General features: G+C 61.8%; 1 protein-coding gene across 3 annotated transcripts; it reads right to left on the bottom strand.

Annotated features, from left to right (window-relative positions):
- Window positions 1–209: 209 nt before the first annotated feature.
- Window positions 210–8,646, bottom strand: ANGPTL6 (angiopoietin like 6). Of its 3 annotated transcripts, none has more exons than XM_044995336.1 (7): window positions 8,350–8,646; window positions 7,761–7,817; window positions 4,045–4,661; window positions 3,816–3,951; window positions 2,870–3,063; window positions 2,102–2,378; window positions 210–1,041 (listed from the first exon to the last, which is right to left on the bottom strand). In XM_044995336.1, exons 3-7 carry the CDS (start codon window positions 4,648–4,650, stop codon window positions 836–838), a joined length of 1,419 nt encoding a protein of 472 aa, XP_044851271.1. In that variant the 5' UTR covers window positions 4,651–4,661; window positions 7,761–7,817; window positions 8,350–8,646; the 3' UTR covers window positions 210–835. The 3 variants fall into 3 exon arrangements, with proteins under 3 accessions (XP_044851271.1, XP_044851269.1, XP_044851268.1); XM_044995334.1 differs by lacking the exon at window positions 8,350–8,646 and having other exon boundaries at window positions 210–762; window positions 815–1,041; window positions 7,761–8,196; XM_044995333.1 differs by lacking the exon at window positions 8,350–8,646 and having other exon boundaries at window positions 7,761–8,196.
- Window positions 8,647–20,157: the final 11,511 nt, after the last annotated feature.

The raw sequence follows: 20,157 nt of genomic DNA, 5'->3' as shown, positions 1-20,157 counted from the left end.
CCCGGATGAGCCGGCGTCCCGGGAGCTGTTGGGCTGGCAGAGCCGGGCACGGGGACCCGGATGAGCCGGCGTCCCGGGAGCTGTTGGGTTGGCAGGGCCGGGCGCGGGGACTCGGCTGGGCTGGCAGGGCCGGGCGCGGGGACCCGGATGAGCCGGCGTCCCGGGCGCGGCTGGGCTGGCAGGGCCGGGCGCGGGGACTCGGCTGGGCTGGCAGGGCCGGGCGCGGGGACCCGGATGAGCCGGCGTCCCGGGCGCGGCTGGGCTGGCAGGGCCGGGCGCGGGGACCTGGCTGGGCTGGCAGGGCCGGGTGCGGGGATCCGGATGAGCCGGTGTCCCAGGAGCTGTTGGGCTGGCAGAGCCGGGCGCAGGGACCCGGCTGAGCCGGGGTTAGGTATCAGGCGGCATCAGGGGCGGGCACCTCTGGGGGTTCAGGCATCAGGCAGTGTCGGGGGTGCAGGTGTCAGGCAGCATTGGGGGCAGGCAGCGTCGGGGGTTCAGGCGTCAGGCGGCGTTGGGGGTTCAGGCGTCAGGTGGTTCTGGGGTTTCAGGCATCAGGGATGCAGGTGTCAGGTGGCTCCAGGGGTTCAGGTGTCAGGTGGCATCGGGGGTTCAGGCGGCATCAGGGGTTCAGGCATCAGGCGGCGTTGGGGTGCAGGTGTCAGGCGTCAGCGGGAGTGGGTGGCTCCAGGGGTTCAGGCATCAGGCGGCTCCAGGGGTTGGGGCGGCATCGGGGGTGGGTGGCTCTGGGGGTTCAGGCAGCGGGTTGCTCCAGGGGTTCAGGCGGCTCCGGGGGTTGGGGCGGCATCGGGGGTGGGTGGCTCTGGGGGTTCAGGCATCAGGTGGCGTCAGGGGTGGGCAGCGCGGGCCGCACCATCATCACCACCTTGCGCAGGGAGTAGGCGCCGCCGCGGAACTCGGCCCAGTAGACGCCGTCCTGGTAGCGGCCGCGGTAGTGCCCGCCCTTGTACCACACCCCGTTGAGGTTGCAGTGGGCGCAGGCGTTGTACCACCAGCCGCCCTTGTGGTAGTGGGCGCAGCTCCCTGCGGGGAGAGGAGACGTCGTCAGGGGCTAGGAGGTTCCCATGGGGGGGGCAGCGCCAACTCCCATGGCCCCCTAGGCCTGGGAGTCAGCCAGCCCCACCCCAGGACATGCATCCCCCCATTCACCCCCCTTTGGAGTCATTGAGGGAAAGGGGCAGAACCTGCCCCCCGCCCCCTGCTTACCCAGGTAGGTGTGGTCCCTGGTGCCCCCCCCGGCGCCCCCCCAGGATGCTGGGTGCTGTGCCTCCCCGGCACCTCCCAGGATGCTGGGTGCTGTGCCCCCCCCTGGTGCCCCCCCAGGATGCTGGGTGCTGTCCCCCCCCATGCTCCCTAGGATGCTGGGTGCTGTGCCCCCCCGGCGCCCTCCCAGGATGCTGGGTGCTGTGCCCCCCCGGCGCCCTCCCAGGATGCTGGGTGCTGTGCCCCCCCGGCGCCCTCCCAGGATGCTGGGTGCTGTGCCCCCCCGGCGCCCCCCTAGGATGCTGGGTGCTGTGCCCCCCCGGCGCCCCCCAGGATGCTGGGTGCTGTCCCCCCCCATGCCCCCTAGGATGCAGGGTGCTGTGCCCCCCCGGCGCCCTCCCAGGATGCTGGGTGCTGTCCCCCCCCTGGCGGCCCCCCTAGGATGCTGGGTGCTGTGCCCCCCCGGCGCCCCCCCTAGGATGCTGGGTGCTGTGCCCCCCCGGCGCCCCCCCAGGATGCTGGGTGCTGTGCCCCCCCGGCACCCCCCAGGATGCTGGGTGCTGTGCCCCCCCGGCACCCCCCAGGATGCTGGGTGCTGGCCCCCCCCGGCAGCCCCCCCAGGATGCTGGGTGCTGTGCCCTCCCCGGTGCCTCCCCAGGATGCTGGGTGCTGTGCCCCCCCGGCGCCTCCCCCAGGATCCTGGGTGCTGTGCCCCCCCATGCTCCCTAGGATGCTGGGTGCTGTGCCCCCCCGGTGCCCCCCAGGATGCTGGGTGCTGTGCCCCCCCGGTGCCCCCCAGGATGCTGGGTGCTGTGCCCCCCCGCCCCCTCCCCCAGGCGCTGTGCCCCCCGTCCCCCTGCAGACCCCGGGGACCCCTCACCGCTGTATGCGTCGTGGTCCCGGTCCAGGGTGCTGAAGGGGCGGCCGTCGTGCCAGGCCAGCGAGTCCCCGGCGCTGCCGTGGTAGCGGCCCAGCCGCAGCCGGTAGGAGTCGCTCTCGGGCTCCAGGGCGAAGCGGTCGTAGTGGGCGTATGCCTGGCGCCCCGCCCAGTCCTCCAGCAGCACCCGCAGCGCGTAGGGCCCCGGGCTCTGCCCTGTCACCCGGCGGGTGCTCTCCAGTCCCAGCCAGTGCTCGCCCGCCGGCGTCCCGAAGCCGTGCTGGGGGGGAGCGGGAGTGAGGGGAGAGACGGGCCTGGGGGGCCTAGGGAAGGGGAGTGGGGGGGGCCCTTCCTCCACCCCCTGGGCTCTGCTGTGGGGTCCCGTGGGGGCCGTACGGAGCCCAGGCACCACCCGCCCCGCTCGCCACCAGGCCCATCGCTGCATCACCCCCTTGGTGGGGTCTGACCCCTTCCCCCCCTCGGCCTAGGCGGGACCTGGCGCCCCCTCTGCCCCCATGGCCTTGTAGCCCCCGCCCCACCTCTGGGGCAGCCCCCATGCCTTGTGCCTCCCCATGCCTTGTGCCCCCCAGCCAGCCCCCCATGCCTTGTGCCCCCCCAGCCGGCTCCCCCCAGCCAGCCCCCCATGCCTTGTGCCCCCCCAGCCGGCTCCCCCCAACCAGCCCCCCCCACCTTGTGCCCCCCAGGCGCCCCCCACACCTTGTGCCCCCCAGGCGCCCCCCACACCTTGTGCCCCCCAGGCGCCCCCCACACCTTGTAGTGGTGCCAGGTGGTGAAGAAGCTGACGGAGCCGTCCTGGCGCCGCTGGATCACGGTCCAGCCCCCCCCCTCGAGCTCCTGCTCGCACCAGACCTGCAGGGACTGGCCGGCGCCCGCCGGCTGCACCTCGTAGACCCCGCTGGCCTCGTGCCCGCTGCGCCGTGCCGCCAGGCAGTCACGCCAGGGCCCTGGGCCAGGGGAGCCGTGTCAGAGGGACGGGGCCCCAGAGGCCAGGCAGGCTGCCCCTGCCCCCAATACCCCCCCAGGGCAGGGGTGTTGGGGGGCACTGCCCCCTCTGGGCTTCCCCTTTGCTACCCGCCACCGCCAGGCAGAGGGACCCCCCTTGGGTCCCTGGGGCTGGGATGGGGGAGAAGCGAGCGGAATGGGCGGTTCCCCCCCCCCCCCCCGTCGGGAACCTCCTGACCCGTGGGGGGGGGCGGGGGGCGAGGCAGGGCTGGAGGAAGGTCCGGCTTGAGGTGGGGCTGGTGGGGCTCTGAGCAGGGGGTGGGACTAGATCCCTCCCGAGGTCCCTTCCACTCCTGATCTTCTGGGGGGGGGCACCTCTGGCAGGAGGCTGAGGGGGGAAGTGGTGCATTGCGGAGGGGGGGCGGTGGGGAGGAGAGGGGGGGGTTGGGGGGTTGAACTGTGTTTTATGGCCCTGTCAGCCTGTAAAGCCTGCGGTGAAACCTGGCCCCACATCTCCCCCATCCCCCCATGGATGTTCAGCCAAAGCCGGTGGGGGGCGGTGGCACGTCCCAGGCGTGGAGGGGGAGGCCACGGGCCAGGCCCCCCTTCTCCCCTCCCTCCCCTGCCTGGCTCAGGCCACAGACGCTCTGCAGCCAGCACCAGGCCTCAGCAGGGAACAGGCCGGAGGGGGGGGGGGGGGGAGGCTGCAATCTGGGTCATGTGCCCCCCCCCCGGCTCTGGCCGCCCGACTCACCCGGGGCCCTGGGGGGCAGCGTGGGGGGCGCCGGCTCCGTCTGGTCCATCTGCAGCTGGGCAGCGGCGTCGAAATAGGCCCTGCTCTCGTTGGCGATGCCGGACAGGCGGGGGGGCACGACTGGCACCAGGGGGGGCTGCGGGGAGACAAGACGGGGCCCTGAGCCCGGGCGCCCTCACAGCCGCACCGTGTGGGGCACCCCCCGCCCGCCCCCCGGCCCCGGCGTTACCTGCGGGGGGGGCGGCCCGGCGCCCCCCTGGCACCGCCGCTCCAGCCGCGCGATGAGGGCGCTCTGGTCGTTGACGAGGGCGGCCAGCGCCTGGTACCGCAGCTCCAGCTGGCGGTAGCCGGCGGCCAGCCGCAGCGCCTGGTCCGAGGCGTTGGCCACGCGCCCCTCGAGCTGGGCCAGCAGCCCGGGCCGCTGGCGCCGCTGCAGGATCTCGTGCAGCAGCTGGGCGTAGAGCTGGCCCACGCGGGCGTTCATGGCGCGGCTCTCCTTGCGCAGGGCCTTCACCTCGCTCACCAGGGCGCCGTCCACCTCCACCAGCCCCCGCAGCCGCTGCAGCTCGGCCTGCTGCCGGCCCAGCACCTCCTGCAGCGCCCGCGCCTCGCTGCCGTTGGGCACCGGCGCCTCGGGGGCGGCTCGCCCGCTGCTCCAGCACACGGCCCCCGTGAACTTCTGCTGCGGCACGATGAACGTGTAGGTGCACTTGGCCCCGGCGGGGGGCTCGGCCGCCCGCGCCCCCCGGCTGCGCCCCGGCTCCTCCGCACGACTCGCCGAATGCGCCAGCCCCGCCAGGCTCAGCAGCAGCAGGGCCACGGGCCAGGGGGCCATGGCGCCGGGCTCTGGGGGGAGAACGGAGCTGAGATGGGGGCACCGGGCTGGGAGCGGGTCCCACCTCTGCCACTGCCCTGCTGGCTGACCTTGGGCAAGTCCCTTCCCCGCTGCGTGACTCGGTTTCCCCACCCACCCAGGGACTGTCTGCGTGGCTGGGCAGCACCTCTGGGTGCTACTGGTCTAGAATTTATAGAACAGGGTTCCAGGGGCATTTCCTACCTTAACTGAACCCCGCTTATGGGGGCAGGAGGGGAGAGAACCCAGGAGTCCTGGCTCCCAGCCCCCCCCCGCTCTACCCCTCAACTCTTCCTTGTGAAGTAATCTCAGTGGGGCCAGGCAGCCTGCTCCCCCCCCCCCGGCACCGCTCAGTGGGGCCAGGCAGCCTGCTCCCCCCCCCGGCACCGCTCAGTGGGGCCAGGCAGCCTGCTCCCCCCCCCCCGGCACCGCTCAGTGGGGCCAGGCAGCCTGCCCCCCCCCGGCACCGCTCAGTGGGGCCAGGCAGCCTGCTCCCCACCCCCCACCCCCGGCACCGCTCAGTGGGGCCAGGCAGCCTGCTCCCCACCCCCCACCCCGGCACCGCTCAGTGGGGCCAGGCAGCCTGCTCCCCCTCCCCCCCTGGCACCGCTCAGTGGGGCCAGGCAGCCTGCTCCCCCCCCCGGCACCGCTCAGTGGGGCCAGGCAGCCTGCTCCCCCCCCCGGCACCGCTCAGTGGGGCCAGGCAGCCTGCTCCCCCCCCCGGCTCTGTTAGTTCCCTGGCGGGGGCGCGGGGCAGGACTCTTCCTGGATACCAGCTCCTCAGGCCTGGTGCTGGGCTTAGCCCTGCCTCTAAACAAGGCTGGCCCCTGACCCCGTTCCCACGCTGCCCCCACCCACTTGGGGGAACGTGCAGGACGCCTGGGTTCCTGGGGGGGAGAAGCTGCCCCAGCCCCAGCGCCCCGTGGAACGCGAGGAAGAGCGGGGGCAGGGGGCACCCGGGGCCTGGGGGAGCGAGGGCTGGGCATGGCGGTGCAAAGATCCACGCACCACGGAGACCTGGGGCCTGTCCCCCTCCCCCGCACAGCCCACCAGTGCTAGCCCCATGTCACGCGTGTGGGGGAGTCGGGTCCTGCGATTCCCCGGGACTCTCAGCCGGCCAGTCACACAGACGGATTATCAGCCGACAGGACACAGGCCAGGACGGGTCTTGCAGGCACAGACAACAGGATCCCCCCCAGTTAGGTCCATCTTGGGGTCCCAGGGGCACCACAGCCCCCTTGGGGGGTCAGAGCCCCGTCTGGGCTCCCCCCCATTCCCCAGCCAGCTCCCCCCCCAGCCTTTGTTCAGCTCCCCGGCAGAGGTGTCACCTGGCCTCTCCCCCCTTCCTGGGTTCTCCCGTTACCTGCTCAGGTCTCCTCCCTCGGGCCAGTCCCCCATCCCCCAATGCAGATCGACCTCCCAGGCCACCCCTCCGCCACTCAGCACTCACAGCTCCCAGTAAGGACAGTCCCACTTCCTCACACCCCATTTGCCAGTGGGGAAACTGAGGCACAGTGTGAGGCTGGGCTTTGCTCCCAAGTTTCACAAATCAGGGTGAAGGTGGGGATAGTGTCCTGGCTCCCAGCCACACACAGACCCCGGCTCTAACCACTAGCCCCCACTCCTCTGGCCGACCTGGGGAGAGAACCTAGGAGTTCTAGCTCCCAGTGCCCTTCCCCACCCCGGCTCTAACCACTAGCCCCCACTCCTCTGGCCGAGCTTGGGAGAGAACCCAGGAGTCCTGGCTCCCAGCGCCCTTCCCCCCCCCGGCTCTAAGCACTAGCCCCCACTCCTCTGGCCGAGCTGGGGAGAGAACCCAGGAGTCCTGGCTCCCAGCGCCCTTCCCCCCCCCCCGGCTCTAACCACTAGCCCCCACTCCTCTGGCCGAGCTGGGGAGAGAACCCAGGAGTCCTGGCTCCCAGCGCCCTTCCCCCAGCACAGAAACCCTTCCCCACCCGCTCCCTGGCGTGCAGACGCGGCAGGAGCTGGGCCGTTCGCACACCCCCCCCTTGCCCACACACGCGGAGCCACTGCCGGGAAGGAGGGAACCGGCCCTGGTGCCAAACCCCCAGCACATGAGGCGACAATTCCAGCTGCCAGCGAAGGCTTTTCCCAGGGCTGTTTGTGGCACTGCCCCAGCACGTGCCAGCCCCCCGGAGCCGCGGGGAGCGCCTGGGGCCGGTCCACACGCCAGGGCCCTTGGCAACGCAACGCGCCAGCTGCAGCCCCGATGTCACGCTCCACCCGCCCGCCCCCACCAGAGCCCCCTTGGCTGGCCGCTCCCCCGAGCAGGGCACCCCACTCCCCGGTGCCTGGTCGGCGTGAGGCCTCCAGCAGCCAGGCCGGCGGGGAGCAGAGTCCAGCAGCGTGACTGGCCCGGGCAGAGCGGAAGGAGGAAATGCCCCAGCCGCACGGACGGCTCACAGGCCGGGGGGAGGGGACCAGAGTCACCCCGAGTGCCGGGCGCTGCCCAGACCTGACTGGGATCAGGCCCCGTTGTAGCCAACAGACCTGACGGGGGGACGGTCCTGCAGCACCCGCCCCTCATGCAGCGTTGGCTGCAGCCATACCAGGTACAGTGGCCAGCACCCACCCGCCCCAGAGCCCCCCAGGGTCCCGGCTGAGAGCCTGGCAGCTCTCGGGGGGGGTACTGGGGTCCCCCGTGGGTCAGTGTTGGCCACGCTGCCCTGCTGCCCCACAGGCAGCTGGACAGCACCAAGCTGGCGTCCACAGGAGGGACCCGGCTCCGAGCCTCCGCACGGTAATGCCTGCCCTGGTGGGTGACCGGGGCGGTGCCCCCTGCCCAGAGGAGAGCGGGGTGCTCCGGGGCGGGCGCTGTGTGGAGCCCCCAGGCGCTGCCTGGCTGAGTGTCAGCCCCAGAGAGAGATGCAGGAACCTGCCCCCAGGCACATGGACTCAGTGGCAGAGCTCCTGGGGCCCAGCCCTCTGGCCTCCCCACAAGCCCCCTGCTTGCTGCATGTCCCTGGGGGGGGGGGGAGGCTGCCATGTTCTGGTTCCCCCCGGGTTTGCGGGTCCCCTCTCAGAGGGGCAGGCCTGGCCCCTGGGGTCACCCATTAGCAGGCTACACTTACCCGTTACTTCCCGGCGCGTCTCCCTCGGCCGCAGGGGGAGCTCCGGTGCGATCAGTGCTGGGGCGGGCAGGAGGTGGCCAGCGCCGACCCGCGTGGCGGGCAAGGGACAAATTAGGAGCAGCCGCATTAGACGTGGAAGAGCCCAGTTAGCACCCACCTAAACTCCTGTCCCCAAGCCAGGGCCAGAACCCAGGAGTCCTGGCTCCCAGCCCCCCACTCCCCTCCCCGAGCTGGGCTAGAACCCAGGAGGGCTGGCTCCCAGCCCCTCTGCCCACCCCCAGGCCGGCCGTCTGGGCAGGGCTCTCCCGGCAGAAAGCCCGTGACACTAAGCAGAAGCAGGGGCATGGGGATGCCTTTCCTGACCCCCGGCCCCGCAATCAGGTCTGGGTGCAGCGCTCCGAGCCCAGCTGTAAATATTTACATCCTGCTCATTCCTCTGCTCCGTGCCCGCTCGCCCCACCCGCCCCCCACCCTGCCGTGCCCCCCCCAGGCTGTCGCTCCCCAAGCCCCTCCCAACAGCTAGGAGCTGGGAAACTCCCCCAAAGGCTCCAAAGCAACCCCCCTCCCGACCCAGCCCCCTGGGACCCACCTTGACCCCCATCTGGCCCCCAGGAGAAGGGGCCAATCCCCCGGCTCCAAAGCACGCCGCTGCCGTCCCAGGGCAGGGCAGTGGAATGCCAGTGGCGCCCTGGCACCTCTGCCCAGCAGGTGGAGGGGGGCGGACGAGCCGCTGGTCAGCCCTGGTCCTTGCCCGGGTGCAGATGCCAGTGACAGCTGCAGGCCCCGGCTGAGCACCGCAGCCGCCTGCCTAGGAATGCTGCTCCCGCACAGGCAGGCAGCCAGTGGCAGCTCCAGCTCCGCCTCCCCTCCCAGCTCCGGGCAGGGCCCAGCCCAGGCCGGCTGCGGGTGGCACCTGGGGGAGCAGATTCCGGCTCCTGGTCACAGCCCTGCATGGTGTCTGGCAGCGGCCCAGTGGGCAGGGACCCAGGGGTGGGGGGGGTGCGCAGCACCCCGCACGGGACACCCCGGAGCCCTGGCAGCGCAAGGCACAGCCTGTGTATTCTTTATATGACGGTATCTGACTGAGATCAGGGCCCCCCAAGGGCACCTGGTGGCCAGTGCTGGGCTCCGCTGAGCCAGCCCTGCCGACGCTGCCTGCTTTGAACGTGCAATGCGCATGCACCCCGAGCAGTGAGATTTGGGGCTGGCATCCCAGGCAGACACACCCCTCTGCAGATGCCGCGCCCATCACCGGAGGGCCAGCCCAGCGGGGCAGCGCACAGAGAACCCCCAAGGCTTGTCCAGTGCCCCCCAGTGGCACATGCCCCTTTGCCCCCGAGGTTACCTGGGGGGAAGGGGAGAGGAGATGCTGGCAGAGGAGTGAGGCTGCATTGCAGCAGGCAGCTGGGCCAGGTGGCACCGACGGGCACCTGCCACTGTCACCGACTGGGATCTGCAGCTCTGTGCTGCCCGTGGGCAGACGTCTGCAAGGGAAGCCTTTGGAAGTGGGATAATGCCCGATGCCCCCAGGACATGGCTTGTCGCTATCTCCCTGCCTGGCTTCCCCTGGAGTCTCTGGGATTGCTCCGGTGCCCGGATTCCCCAGCACTGCCGGGGCCCTGGCATGGGGGCAGGGGAATGGGGGGCACACAGAGCCCCTGGCATGCCAGTGGGGGTGGGTTGCAGCTCGTCAAAAGGGGGGGGGTGGCTCTGTGACCCTGGGATGTCTAGGTGCCATCTGGCAACAGGCACGGGTGGGGGGGGCGGGTTTTACGGGGAGCCCCTAGGCCTGAGGGCGGCATGTGAGGTCTCTCCCAAGAGCCGGTAGCCCCCTGGGCGTACCAGCATCGCGAGAGGTTTGTGCGGGGACTGGGTGAAGAGCAGCAGGTTCCAGCCCTGGGGCCGTTCGTGGCCTGCGGGGAGGGGAGCCTCAGGGCTGACTCAGCATGGGGAGCATGGCAGCCCCGGGGCGGCCGCGTTACTGTCTGGCCTGGGACGGGGGGGGGATTGGCAAACACAAAGGAACCCCCAGGTGGTCTCTGAAGAGGGGGGCTCCTGGGACCACAGCCAGGAAGAGAGAGGAGCAGGGACAAGATTTTATCCTTCCCTGCGGAGAGACGCTGACAGCAGGGGGCAGTGAGGGGCCTCCCCGCCCTGGGTACCCCCAGAAAGCGTGACAGGCACCCAGGGATCTGGAGCAGGGAATGGAGGGATGCCAGGATCCCTGGCGCGCACCGTGTGCTCAGCTGGCAGATGCTGGAGAGCGGGCGGCCCCGGCTTGTGCTGCAGGCCCAGACGGGTGGGAATTTTTCAATGAAATGTTTTCTGGAGGAAAATGATTCCTTGGCACTGGGCCGTTTGCGGGAAAGGCTCTTGGCGCCAGCATGGGGCACCCAGGATAGGCCATGGTGCGGGCGCTCATCTGGGAGACCCGGGTCAGGTCCCTACTCTGCCCGATTGGGATCTGCAGGGACTCGAACCTGGGGCTCCCACATCTCGGGGGAGAGCCCCCCCAGCCCTACTGGTGGGAGCCCCTGGGCTGGTGCCCTCAGGTGCACACATTGGTGTGGGGCAGTGCCCCCTAAGTGAGACACGGCCCCGGTGGGGTTTGCACCCATGGCCGGGCCGACGGCAGGGGCTGTCCCGAGTGCGGGTGTGGCCTGGAGCAGCCCTGGGGACATCAGGGGAAGCCGAGTGTGGTGGGGCTAAGCCCTGGGGGAGGATTCGCCAAGCCCCGGGGCTGGGACGGAGCTGCTCAGGCCCCAGCGTATCCGGCTACTGCTTAGCATCGGGCGTCTGTCCGCCCCTGCAGGGCCTGGAGGGGGCGCGGGGAAGCTGATTAAGGTTGTGCAGCATCTCAGGACAGGCGGCTGGAGCACGGGGTGCAGGCACCTCTGGCTGGGAGTGGAGCCCCCCCATTCCACAAAGGGATAAGGGCCTTGCCAGCGGCCCCGAGATCCTGGGAATTAGGGACCGGGGGCTCTCCCGGCAGGGTGGGCATGGGGAAGGGAGGGGAGCCCCCCGCGGTGCTGTGCCAGAGCTCGGGGTGGGGGGCGCGCGGAGCTGAGCCCAGGGCCCCAACCACCTCATTCCAAAGCAGGGAAGGACACAATCTGCTTTTAATTTCCTGGCCTTTGTAGCCCGGCCAAGACACACTCCGGAGCCGGGAGCTGGCCCAGCAGAGCACGAGGCCGGTCGGGGGGCTGGGATCCGTGCAGAGCCCGGGATGGGGGGGCTCCGACAGTGGCGCTGCCGGCCAGGCTGGGCTCCCCACTGCGAGGGGACCTGTGCCTTGGGGTCCCTGGCAATGCCGGGCCCAAAGGAGAGACGGCCCGGGCCTGGCACCGCTTCGGCCTAGGACTCCGGACCCCTGGGTTCTATTCCTGGCCCAGGAAACCACCCCCCCCTCGGTGCCTTTGTTCCCCTCCAGCCCTGGGTGTGGGGGCACGTTAGGGTTCCCTCCCGGGCTCTGCACGGCCCCGCCCCCTCGCTCGCGCTTCTACCCCATTTCCCCTCATCGGCGGGACTGGCCCCCAGCCCGGCTCCCTCTGCTCTGGGGCTGGGCTGGCTGGGAGCTGCTGCCCTCTGGCAAGGAGCCGGCCCGGCTGAGCGGGGCCCTAATGACCCCGCGCTGACCGGACGCTCGCTGGGGTCTGGCCGGACATTAGGGGGGCCAAGTTCGTAATCACACAGAACGCAACGCCCCACCCCCGCCCGTTCTCATGGGCCCCGCCCCCACCCTGCCCGTTCTCATGGGCCCCGCCCATTCTCTAAGGCCCCGCCCCCGCCCTGTCTGTTCTCTAAGGCCCCGCCCCCGCCCCGCCCATTCTCATGGGCCCCGCCCATTCTCTAAGGCCCCGCCCCCGCCCACCCCACCCATTCTCATGGGCCCCGCCCCTGCCCCGCCCGTTCTCATGGGCCCCGCCCCCTGTCCCGCCCGTTCTATAAGGCCCCGGCCCCTGTCCCGCCCGTTCTCTAAGGACCCGCCCCCACCCTTTCTCATGGGCCCCCCCCCGCCCGTTCTCTAAGGCCCCGCCCCTGTCCCGCCTGTACTCATGGGCCCTGCCCCCTGTCCCGCCCGTTCTCATGGGCCCTGCCCTCGCCCCGCCTGTTCTCATGGGCCCCGCCCCCTGTCCCGCCCGTTCTCTAAGGCCCCGCCCCCTGTCCCGCCCGTTCTCTAAGGACCCGCCCCCACCCTTTCTCATGGGCCCCGCCCCGCCCGTTCTCTAAGGCCCCGCCCCTGTCCCGCCTGTACTCATGGGCCCCGCCCCCTGTCCCGCCCGTTCTCTAAGGACCCGCCCCCACCCTTTCTCATGGGCCCTGCCCCGCCCGTTCTCATAGGCCCCGCCCCCTGTCCCGCCCATTCTCATGGGCCCCGCCCCCTGTCCCGCCTGTTCTCATGGACCCTGCCCCCGCCCTGCCCGTTCTCATGGGCCCTGCCCCCAACCCGCCCGTTCTCATGGGCCCCGCCCCCTGCCCGTTCTCTAAGGCCCCGCCCCTGCCCGTTCTCTAGGGCCCTGCCCCCGCCCAGCCCATTCTCTAAGGCCCCGCCCCCTGTCCTGCCCGTTCTCATGGGCCCTGCCCCCGCCCCGCCCGTTCTCTAAGGCCCCGCCCCTGCCCGTTCTCTAAGGCCCTGCCCCCGCCCCGCCCGTTCTCTAAGGCCCCGCCCCCAGCCTGCCCCACCTGCTCTCTACGGCCCTGTACCCGCTTGCTCCACCCCCTACCCTCACTTTCACTGGGCTGGAGCAGGGGGGTTGGGTGTGGGGGTCAGGGCTCTGGCTGGGGGTACAGGCTCTGGGGTGGGGACGAGGAGGAGGGATTTGGGATGCAGGAGGAGGCTCCACGCTGGGGCCAGGGGGCTCGGAGTGTGTGTGGGGGGGTGCAGGCTCCGAGTGGGGGGGTGGGCTTTGGGATGAGAAGTTTGGGGTGCAGGAGGGGGCTGGGGTATTGGAGGGGGGTGCAGGCTCCGGGAGGGAGTTTGGGTGCGGGAGGCGACTCCAAGCTGGGGCAGGAGGTTGGGGTGCAGGAGGCAGTTCGGGATGTGGGGTCCCAATGGCACCTACCGCAGCTCCCAGAAGCGGCCGCCAGGTCCCTGCAGCCCCTAGGCACATGGTGGTCCCCGGCCAATGGGAGCTGTGGAGCCGGCCCTCGGGGCAGGGGCAGTGCACGGAGCCTCCCTGGCTGCCCATGTGCCTACGGGCTGCAGGGACCTGGGGGGCCGCTTCTGGGCGCTGTGTGGAGCTAGGGCAGGCAGGGACCCTGTCTTAGCCCCGGTCCCCTGGTGCGCCGCTGACCGAACGTTTAACGGCCCAGTCAGCGGCGCCAACCGGAGCCCCCAGGGTCCCCTTGGGACGGAGCAATTGAGTCGAAACCTGGGCACCTGGCAGCCTTAGGCACGATGGGGCCTGTTGTGATCTGCAGATAAAGCGTCTCTGTGGGGCAAAGGTTTCACTGGGTATGGATGATACGAAGGGCCCCCAGGGGCTGGAGACAGTGGAGGGGCACTTGGGGGATAGTCAGTGCGCAGGTGGAGCTACAAGGGATACCTGGGGATGTGACGTTATGAGTATAATATCTCATTGAAAGGTGACAGGGCAGGAAGAGTTAATTAACTCACAGACCGACCTGACTCATGGCTGAACCTTAAAAACGGGTTAGGAAGATCTGTAAATGACTAGAGCTTTGAAATACAAGTCTGCATTGTTAGAGGTAGAAGGGGAGATGTTTGCTCAGGTCTTGTGATGTAAGCAAACAAGTCTTGTTTATTGCTATAGTTTTAATTCAAAGATCAAAAAAGGAATATTAACATTTATGATGATACTTGAGTGAAATAGTGTTATTGTCTATGTGTCTCTTTGAAGGTTGTGGTAACTTGTATCTGAACTGTTAATGGATAAATTATTCTGTGCTAATTGCCAGGATGTTTGGGAGAAGGAGTTAAGCCGATTGTTTTCTCAGGCCAAAAGGCTGCTGGAAATGTACAAGAACCCTGGGACACACGATCCTACATCATCTCAGATCTGCTTTGGGTTTCAAGAGGGGGAAACCTTAAGCCACAAGGATTGAGATCCCCAGTCACTGACTGGAGCCACCCTGAATATGGACATTGGACTATAACCTCTGGACTATTTCTAAAAGGACTTTTGGCAACTACAAGCTCATCTCTACTATGTAGCTGAACCTCAAGAATTGAATTCAAGTCTGTCTGTATATTGATCTTTGAACCAACACTCTCTCTCTCTTTTCTTTTTTAATAAATTTTAGCTTAGTTAATAAGAATTGGCTCTAGCGTGTATTTTGGGTAAGATCTAAGTTATAATTGGACCTGGGTATGTGGCTGATCCTTTGGGATTGGAAGAACCTTTTCTTTTATATGATGAAGTAAGGTTTTCAGGAATCATCATCATATCTGACATGTGTGTCTGGACGGAGGCCTGAGGCTGGATACTTTAAGGGAACTGCGTGGTTTGGACTTCTAAGTGACCAGTGAAGTACGACAGAAACTGTTTTGTGCTGGCTTGGTAAATCTAAGTATTGGAATAACCACCAGCGTTTGGGGTTGGTCTGCCCCGTTTTGTTTGCAGTTCACCCTGATTGAGTCACCTCAGCTGGCTCCCACGGGCAGCACGGTCACAGGGGGTTAGGTGTGTGGGGTGCAGTGTATGTGTGGGGCACAAGGGGGTGTATGGGATACAGGGGGCACGAGGGGTTAGGTGTGTGGGACGCAGTGTGTGGGGGGGCACAGGAAGGTGTATGGGATACAGGGGGTCCATGGGATTAGGTGTATGGGGCGTAGTGTGTGTGTGGGGCACAGGGGTGTGTGTGGGGCACTGGGGGTGTATGGGATACAGGGGGCACAGGGGGTAGGTGGGGGGGGCACAGGGGGGCCTGCTGTGTGTGGAGGGTCACAAGGGATACATGGGGGGTAGGACACAGGGGGTTGTATGGGATACAGGGGGCACCGGGGGTAGGTGTGGGGGGCGCAGTGGGGGGGGGCACCGGGGGTGTATGGGATACAGGGGGCACAGGGGGTAGGTGTGGGGGCGCAGTGTATGTGGGGTGTTGCCGGCCCAAAAAGGCCTGAGGCAGCAAACAGTGGTTCGTTGCCCGGTGTGCGTCGCACTAATTATCACACCAGGGTGGAGAATGCAGAAAAAGTTTATTTGAGCTCAAGTAAGGTGCCAGGGAGATATTACAATCTCAGATCCTGCACACACAGATGCAAGCTGTGTGTGTCTTCTTATACATGATTTCAACAAGGCATCCTCATTACCCCCCATTGCCCACTTACCCCCCTTCTCCCTTCTAGTCCCCTCCCATATAATAGGCACTTTGTATAGTTAACAATTAAATCATCCTTGACAGCAGACAATTCATCTCGTAACTTTTCAAGGCTGTTACCTTGGTTTACTTCTGAATTTATTACCCTGTCTCTCCTCTCTAAACAAAACACAAGTAGGGCCCCTATTTACTATCTTCTGCTGTCCGTGTTCCACTGATAAGGAGCAGTTACACATTCCATTCTAAATGCTGACTTAGGAATTCAACTAGAATTTAACATGAAGGGACTCCTAGCCCAACATAAAATAACTTTGGTTCAATTCAGGCCTAGTACAGAAAGACTTCATTAATACTGTGGTTTTCCATCTTCCTGAATTACCTAGGAATATGCCTAATGGCACCAACAATTCCCCCCTTTGAGAATACTCAACAAACATTTGGTTGAGTTTTCTCATACTTTGAAGACAAAAAACAATTAAACTCTAGGGAGCTGGGGTATTCAGTTCCACATTCATCCTCCCTATGGACCCGGTAGGATTCGGTATGTGGAAGCCCACACCCACCCTAACCGGTCCTCATGCCTGGAAGGAGCATTGTGAATGTCCATACTTCCATCCAGAAAGTGTCCAAGTATGTCATCCCCCTGACCACAGATCAGATGGTTCCTGATAGTCTGTAAGGGCAGTGGGCCAAGTCTGGTGCTCAAGATCCATCTAAATATACCAGATCCCACTGCAATACCTTCCCAGTCTCAGTGATTCTCAATACCATCTCTGTCAGCAACTTCTGGGCCATAGAACCGAGGGTGGAAATGACATGTAACCCACCAACTCCAGCTTGTACTTAGGATAGCTGAGCTTTAAAAATAAGGCTAGTGGCCTTTTCTAGTTGGCCCAATTTCTTATCATGTTCCCAGCTTGTAAGAATATTTCAAATGGCTGCTGTATTATTGGCCTGAGTCCACAGAGATCTGGTCAATTCCCTCTTCTTGCAGAGGAAACAACCCAGGCTTTCTGTTGTGCTAATCTAATGGCAGCCCCTTGTGAGCAATACATGCTGAAGGATTTATCCAAACCACAGGGCGCAGCCTGTAGAATAAACCCCAAAATCTAATCAATACCACAGTCTCAAACAGGGGTCCCACAAATTTCCTCCTGCCAGTGTATAATTCTTGGTTTCTACACCAGGGTCAGTCCTTAATGTCCTTTATGGTCAGGAAATCCTGGATTCTGACACTGCACAACGCTGTTGGTGGTCAGCAGGGCTTAATAAGGGTCTTTCCAGCATAGAGCAAAAGCAGTCTTTCGTTGGTGGAGCTTTACATTAATCCAGTTTCCTGGTTCCAAGGGTGGCAGGACTCCTAGGGTCTTTGTGTAGTGCATCTTTACCTGTGAAAAAAGAAACCTAACACATTTCATTAGTGCCTGTCAGCGATTTGCAGACTTTACAGCTGTGTGGGAACATTTAAGCCCCCCTTGTCTTGGTTGTTAGCTAAGTCTTAGCTGAGAGCAGTGTCCTGAAATGGGGCTAATGCCCTATTTTTAAACTCAGCATGTTAGCTATTTTTCCTCAGTTAACTCGTCCTTCTTCCTTTGTCCTGTTTGGCTTCTTTTAACCTACAAAGGAAACTTAGCCTTCACTTATACATCTTTTGCTAACAATGAACACATATACATTGCCTTTATACAGTACATTAGTCTTATTATTTAAAGTTTATCACATCTATCCTTTCACTAAAATAACTTTTTCCAGAGCTTTGGGACAACAAGTTAGGACAAGCACACCCACTTTGATGAGTTTATTTCATAGAGCCTCTAGTCCAATAGTTTCCCACCATCCCCAGCCCTCTGGCTAGAAATCTGAGATAGCCAGAAGGATCCCATGTACAATATGGGGAGTGGGTTAACTTTCCATGTCCTTGCTTCCAAAAACTATTGGTATGCAAGTTTTACTAACAATTTTCAATTAAAAGATTTGGCCAATAAAGTTTCTCTTTCTCTTACTTAAGGAGATGTATTAGACTTTAGTATACCATATTTTTCCCAATTTATCCAAGCACTTTGTATTCCAAGTTGAACAAAACAAGTATCTGTATTCCAATCCAGACCATCCCATAAACAAAATAATTTTGGCCACCAGACAGACACCACAAGACAGAACATAAAACATAAAACATAATTTTTACTGTGCCATCAAAGGCATGGTATGTTGAATGCTGTTCAGCTAGCATCAGTTTTCTCTGATTATCTGAAAGGCAAAAACAGAAGTCTACCCTTTCTGGGCAATCAATCATCACTGAAAATATACAAATACCTTAGTTGATTTCAGGCAAAACAGGGGAATTACCCCATATTTTCATATATATGTTTCATAGGCAGCTTTGGTCTCAGTGACTTCTACTTTATCAGTTAGATAACTTGCATCAATACAGATGCTTCCTGACTTGCTTTGTACTTTTAACTCCTGCTTTTAAACACTGAAAGAAAACATCATCACTTATAGTGCCTTTAGAACCTAATAAGATTTCAATTACATAGCACTATATAAACATTTTTTAGATAATTCAACTAAATGGGTTATAACCAAATGATTGCAATCTAAAAATTTCTTTGCCTGAATTTATTTACAAACATTTCAAAAACAAACATCAAGAATTTTTCTCTTTAGCATTTTTACAAAGTTCAACTGCTGTTCCCTCCAGCAACTACGGAGTTAACTTTCCACACTGCCTTAAATCACTCACTTGTTTTCTCCAACAACCACTTTTCTCAACTTAAATCACTATTACAAGTATCCTCCTGGATATTTGAAATCCCCATGTTTATACCTATTTACTCCTTTCTTCCACTAGACCCTCAAAAGTTTCCAACCCGTTTTCCAATCTCTCCGTCTGTTGCCTGCCTGGGCCCGATCCTTCTTTTCTAGCTGAACCGTTCTTTCCCTAGACACCAATTTGCTCCACTGCCAGTTTTAACTAAGGGGGGGTTGGCTTCTCAACTAGCCCCCACCCTTCTGGTCTTTTTCCCTAAAACATTTTAACTCACAAGACTACCTAAGTCTTCCCTTGTGAGGCTTGCCACCTGGGCAAAACACATGGCCCACTGGTGTTTAATTATTTAATCTCCCCTTGTAGCAAACACACTACTATTACGGTGTATGCTGAGCACAAATAGTTAAATTTTGGCAAGTCCCTGAAGGACTGGTACTTGCTTAACCAGGGCTTCCTTTTCTAACTGGAAATCCTGTCTCAAAGCCTGCAACTTGCCCTGAGCGCAGGTTTGAGTTGCTGTCTGGGTCATGATCTATGCTCTTAATTGCTCAATTCTAGTTATCAAGTACATATTTGTTCTTTTTCTCCAACTACTCTATTGCCCAGTCCTGCTGCAACTGGGGGTAGAACCCCTTTCTAGTTCTCAGACTTACTGCAGCTGAGAGTAGGTTCACCTTTAATCATGCAATCCTCAACATATAACACCAACAGTTCCAAACAAAAGAAACACAACATAACAAAGGTAAAACAAATAGATGGTGTAAATTCTATAGGGCTCCCCCATTCTCAATTACTCACCAAACTGTGACAAATCTGTTACCAATTTATCTACTGCAGGACGTTGGGGGAGGATAAAACACACCATATAACCAAACCCCAAAGCTTCCCCAAGCCTTAAGCCACTTTAATACTCACACATATCCAGACTGGCCACGTCTGTATATAACATTCAGAAAAGGGGAATAGGTGGACGGGAGATTATTCTGTATACAGCTTATCCAGTATTTCCAACATGCTTCCACTCTTGGGAGAGCTGTTCTTTTACACCCTGGAATCTCCTGCAGTGTCTCTTTCAGAGATCCCAGTTCAGGTCACCAAGCCATACCAGCTCTGGGATTGCAAAGACTGTTAAATCTCACTGAACAGTTAAGCTTTGCAAATGCAATCTCAGTTCTGTAACTTATATTACCTTTAATTTACCTCTGTCTATATTTTCCCACAGCCAGCTGGGGCTAAAAGCAGTTTTTCTTTATACTTAACATAGTCTGACCTAATACACAGAGCAGCTCTCTCTTTATCTCTGGGCTTAGCAGAGTTTCAAATTAACCCATTCCTAGACGAATTGCTCACACCGTGTCAGAGGCTTTTCCTTTGGTAATTAAAAGCTCCTCTGAGATATATGATCTTATCTAGATTGAAGGTACCTTCTAATGGACATTGTTTAGATGGATTTTTACGCGTGTAAAGATTCCAATTCTCTAAATACCTGCAGGTTTCAGGACCATAATGTACGTACATGTACTATGCTGGGGTACCCTTAGGGGGTGAGGTAGAACGTTTAGACTGTCCCTTCCCCCCTTTTCCACTTACACACACAAAGAGGGGGGCCCTGTCCGCGCTAGCGGCTCATAAACTAAGAATCTCTCCCTACAGGGGGGGGGAGGGAAGATGGGTTCACACATTCCTAGACCCAGGCAGCTTCCTCGCCGGACGATGCCAGGCTGAGTCAGCCCACCGTGGGTCGGATCTCCTAAAGATCCACTAGTTACTGGGCTTGCGTTAGACTACTCCTGATCATTAGCATTTGCTTCACAGGTTAATCTGGGCGTCTTCCAGCAACAGACACTCACACTGGTATACACACACACACACACACCAAGACCATTATTCCCACGGACAATCCTCCTCCCAGTGCAGCTCTGGGGCATATGGTGGGGGATTTTTACAAGAGCTCTTTATACAAACAGCTTCAGAAGCTACCCATTCGCTAACAAAACAAAAGTAATTGAAGGATCATGTTGTAATTAAGTGATCCTTCTGGTGGCCACCTTTCCTGGCTCTCTAGTTGATATTGAGGCCAGTCAACTGTACAGAACCTTTTTAGTTTACCCTTAATCATTGGATCCAAACCAAACACTTTCCAATTTGCTAGAATGCATTCTGGGGGCATACACCATGCCCTGCCTGTACTCCATCCCTGCCCCATACCTATGGGAAGACACTGGGCGTCCCCAGGTCCTAACAGGCAAACAAAAGGTTAACAGCACTGAACTGTTCCTACCTTTTCCACAGGACCGGTTCCTCACCGTCGCCCGCAGCTGCTTCTCCACTATCTGAGCGCGTTGC

This window comes from Mauremys mutica, chromosome 20 (assembly GCF_020497125.1).
Source record: "Mauremys mutica isolate MM-2020 ecotype Southern chromosome 20, ASM2049712v1, whole genome shotgun sequence".
Classification (NCBI taxonomy): domain Eukaryota; kingdom Metazoa; phylum Chordata; order Testudines; family Geoemydidae; genus Mauremys; species Mauremys mutica.
This window is presented reverse-complemented; position numbering and strand designations above follow the sequence as displayed.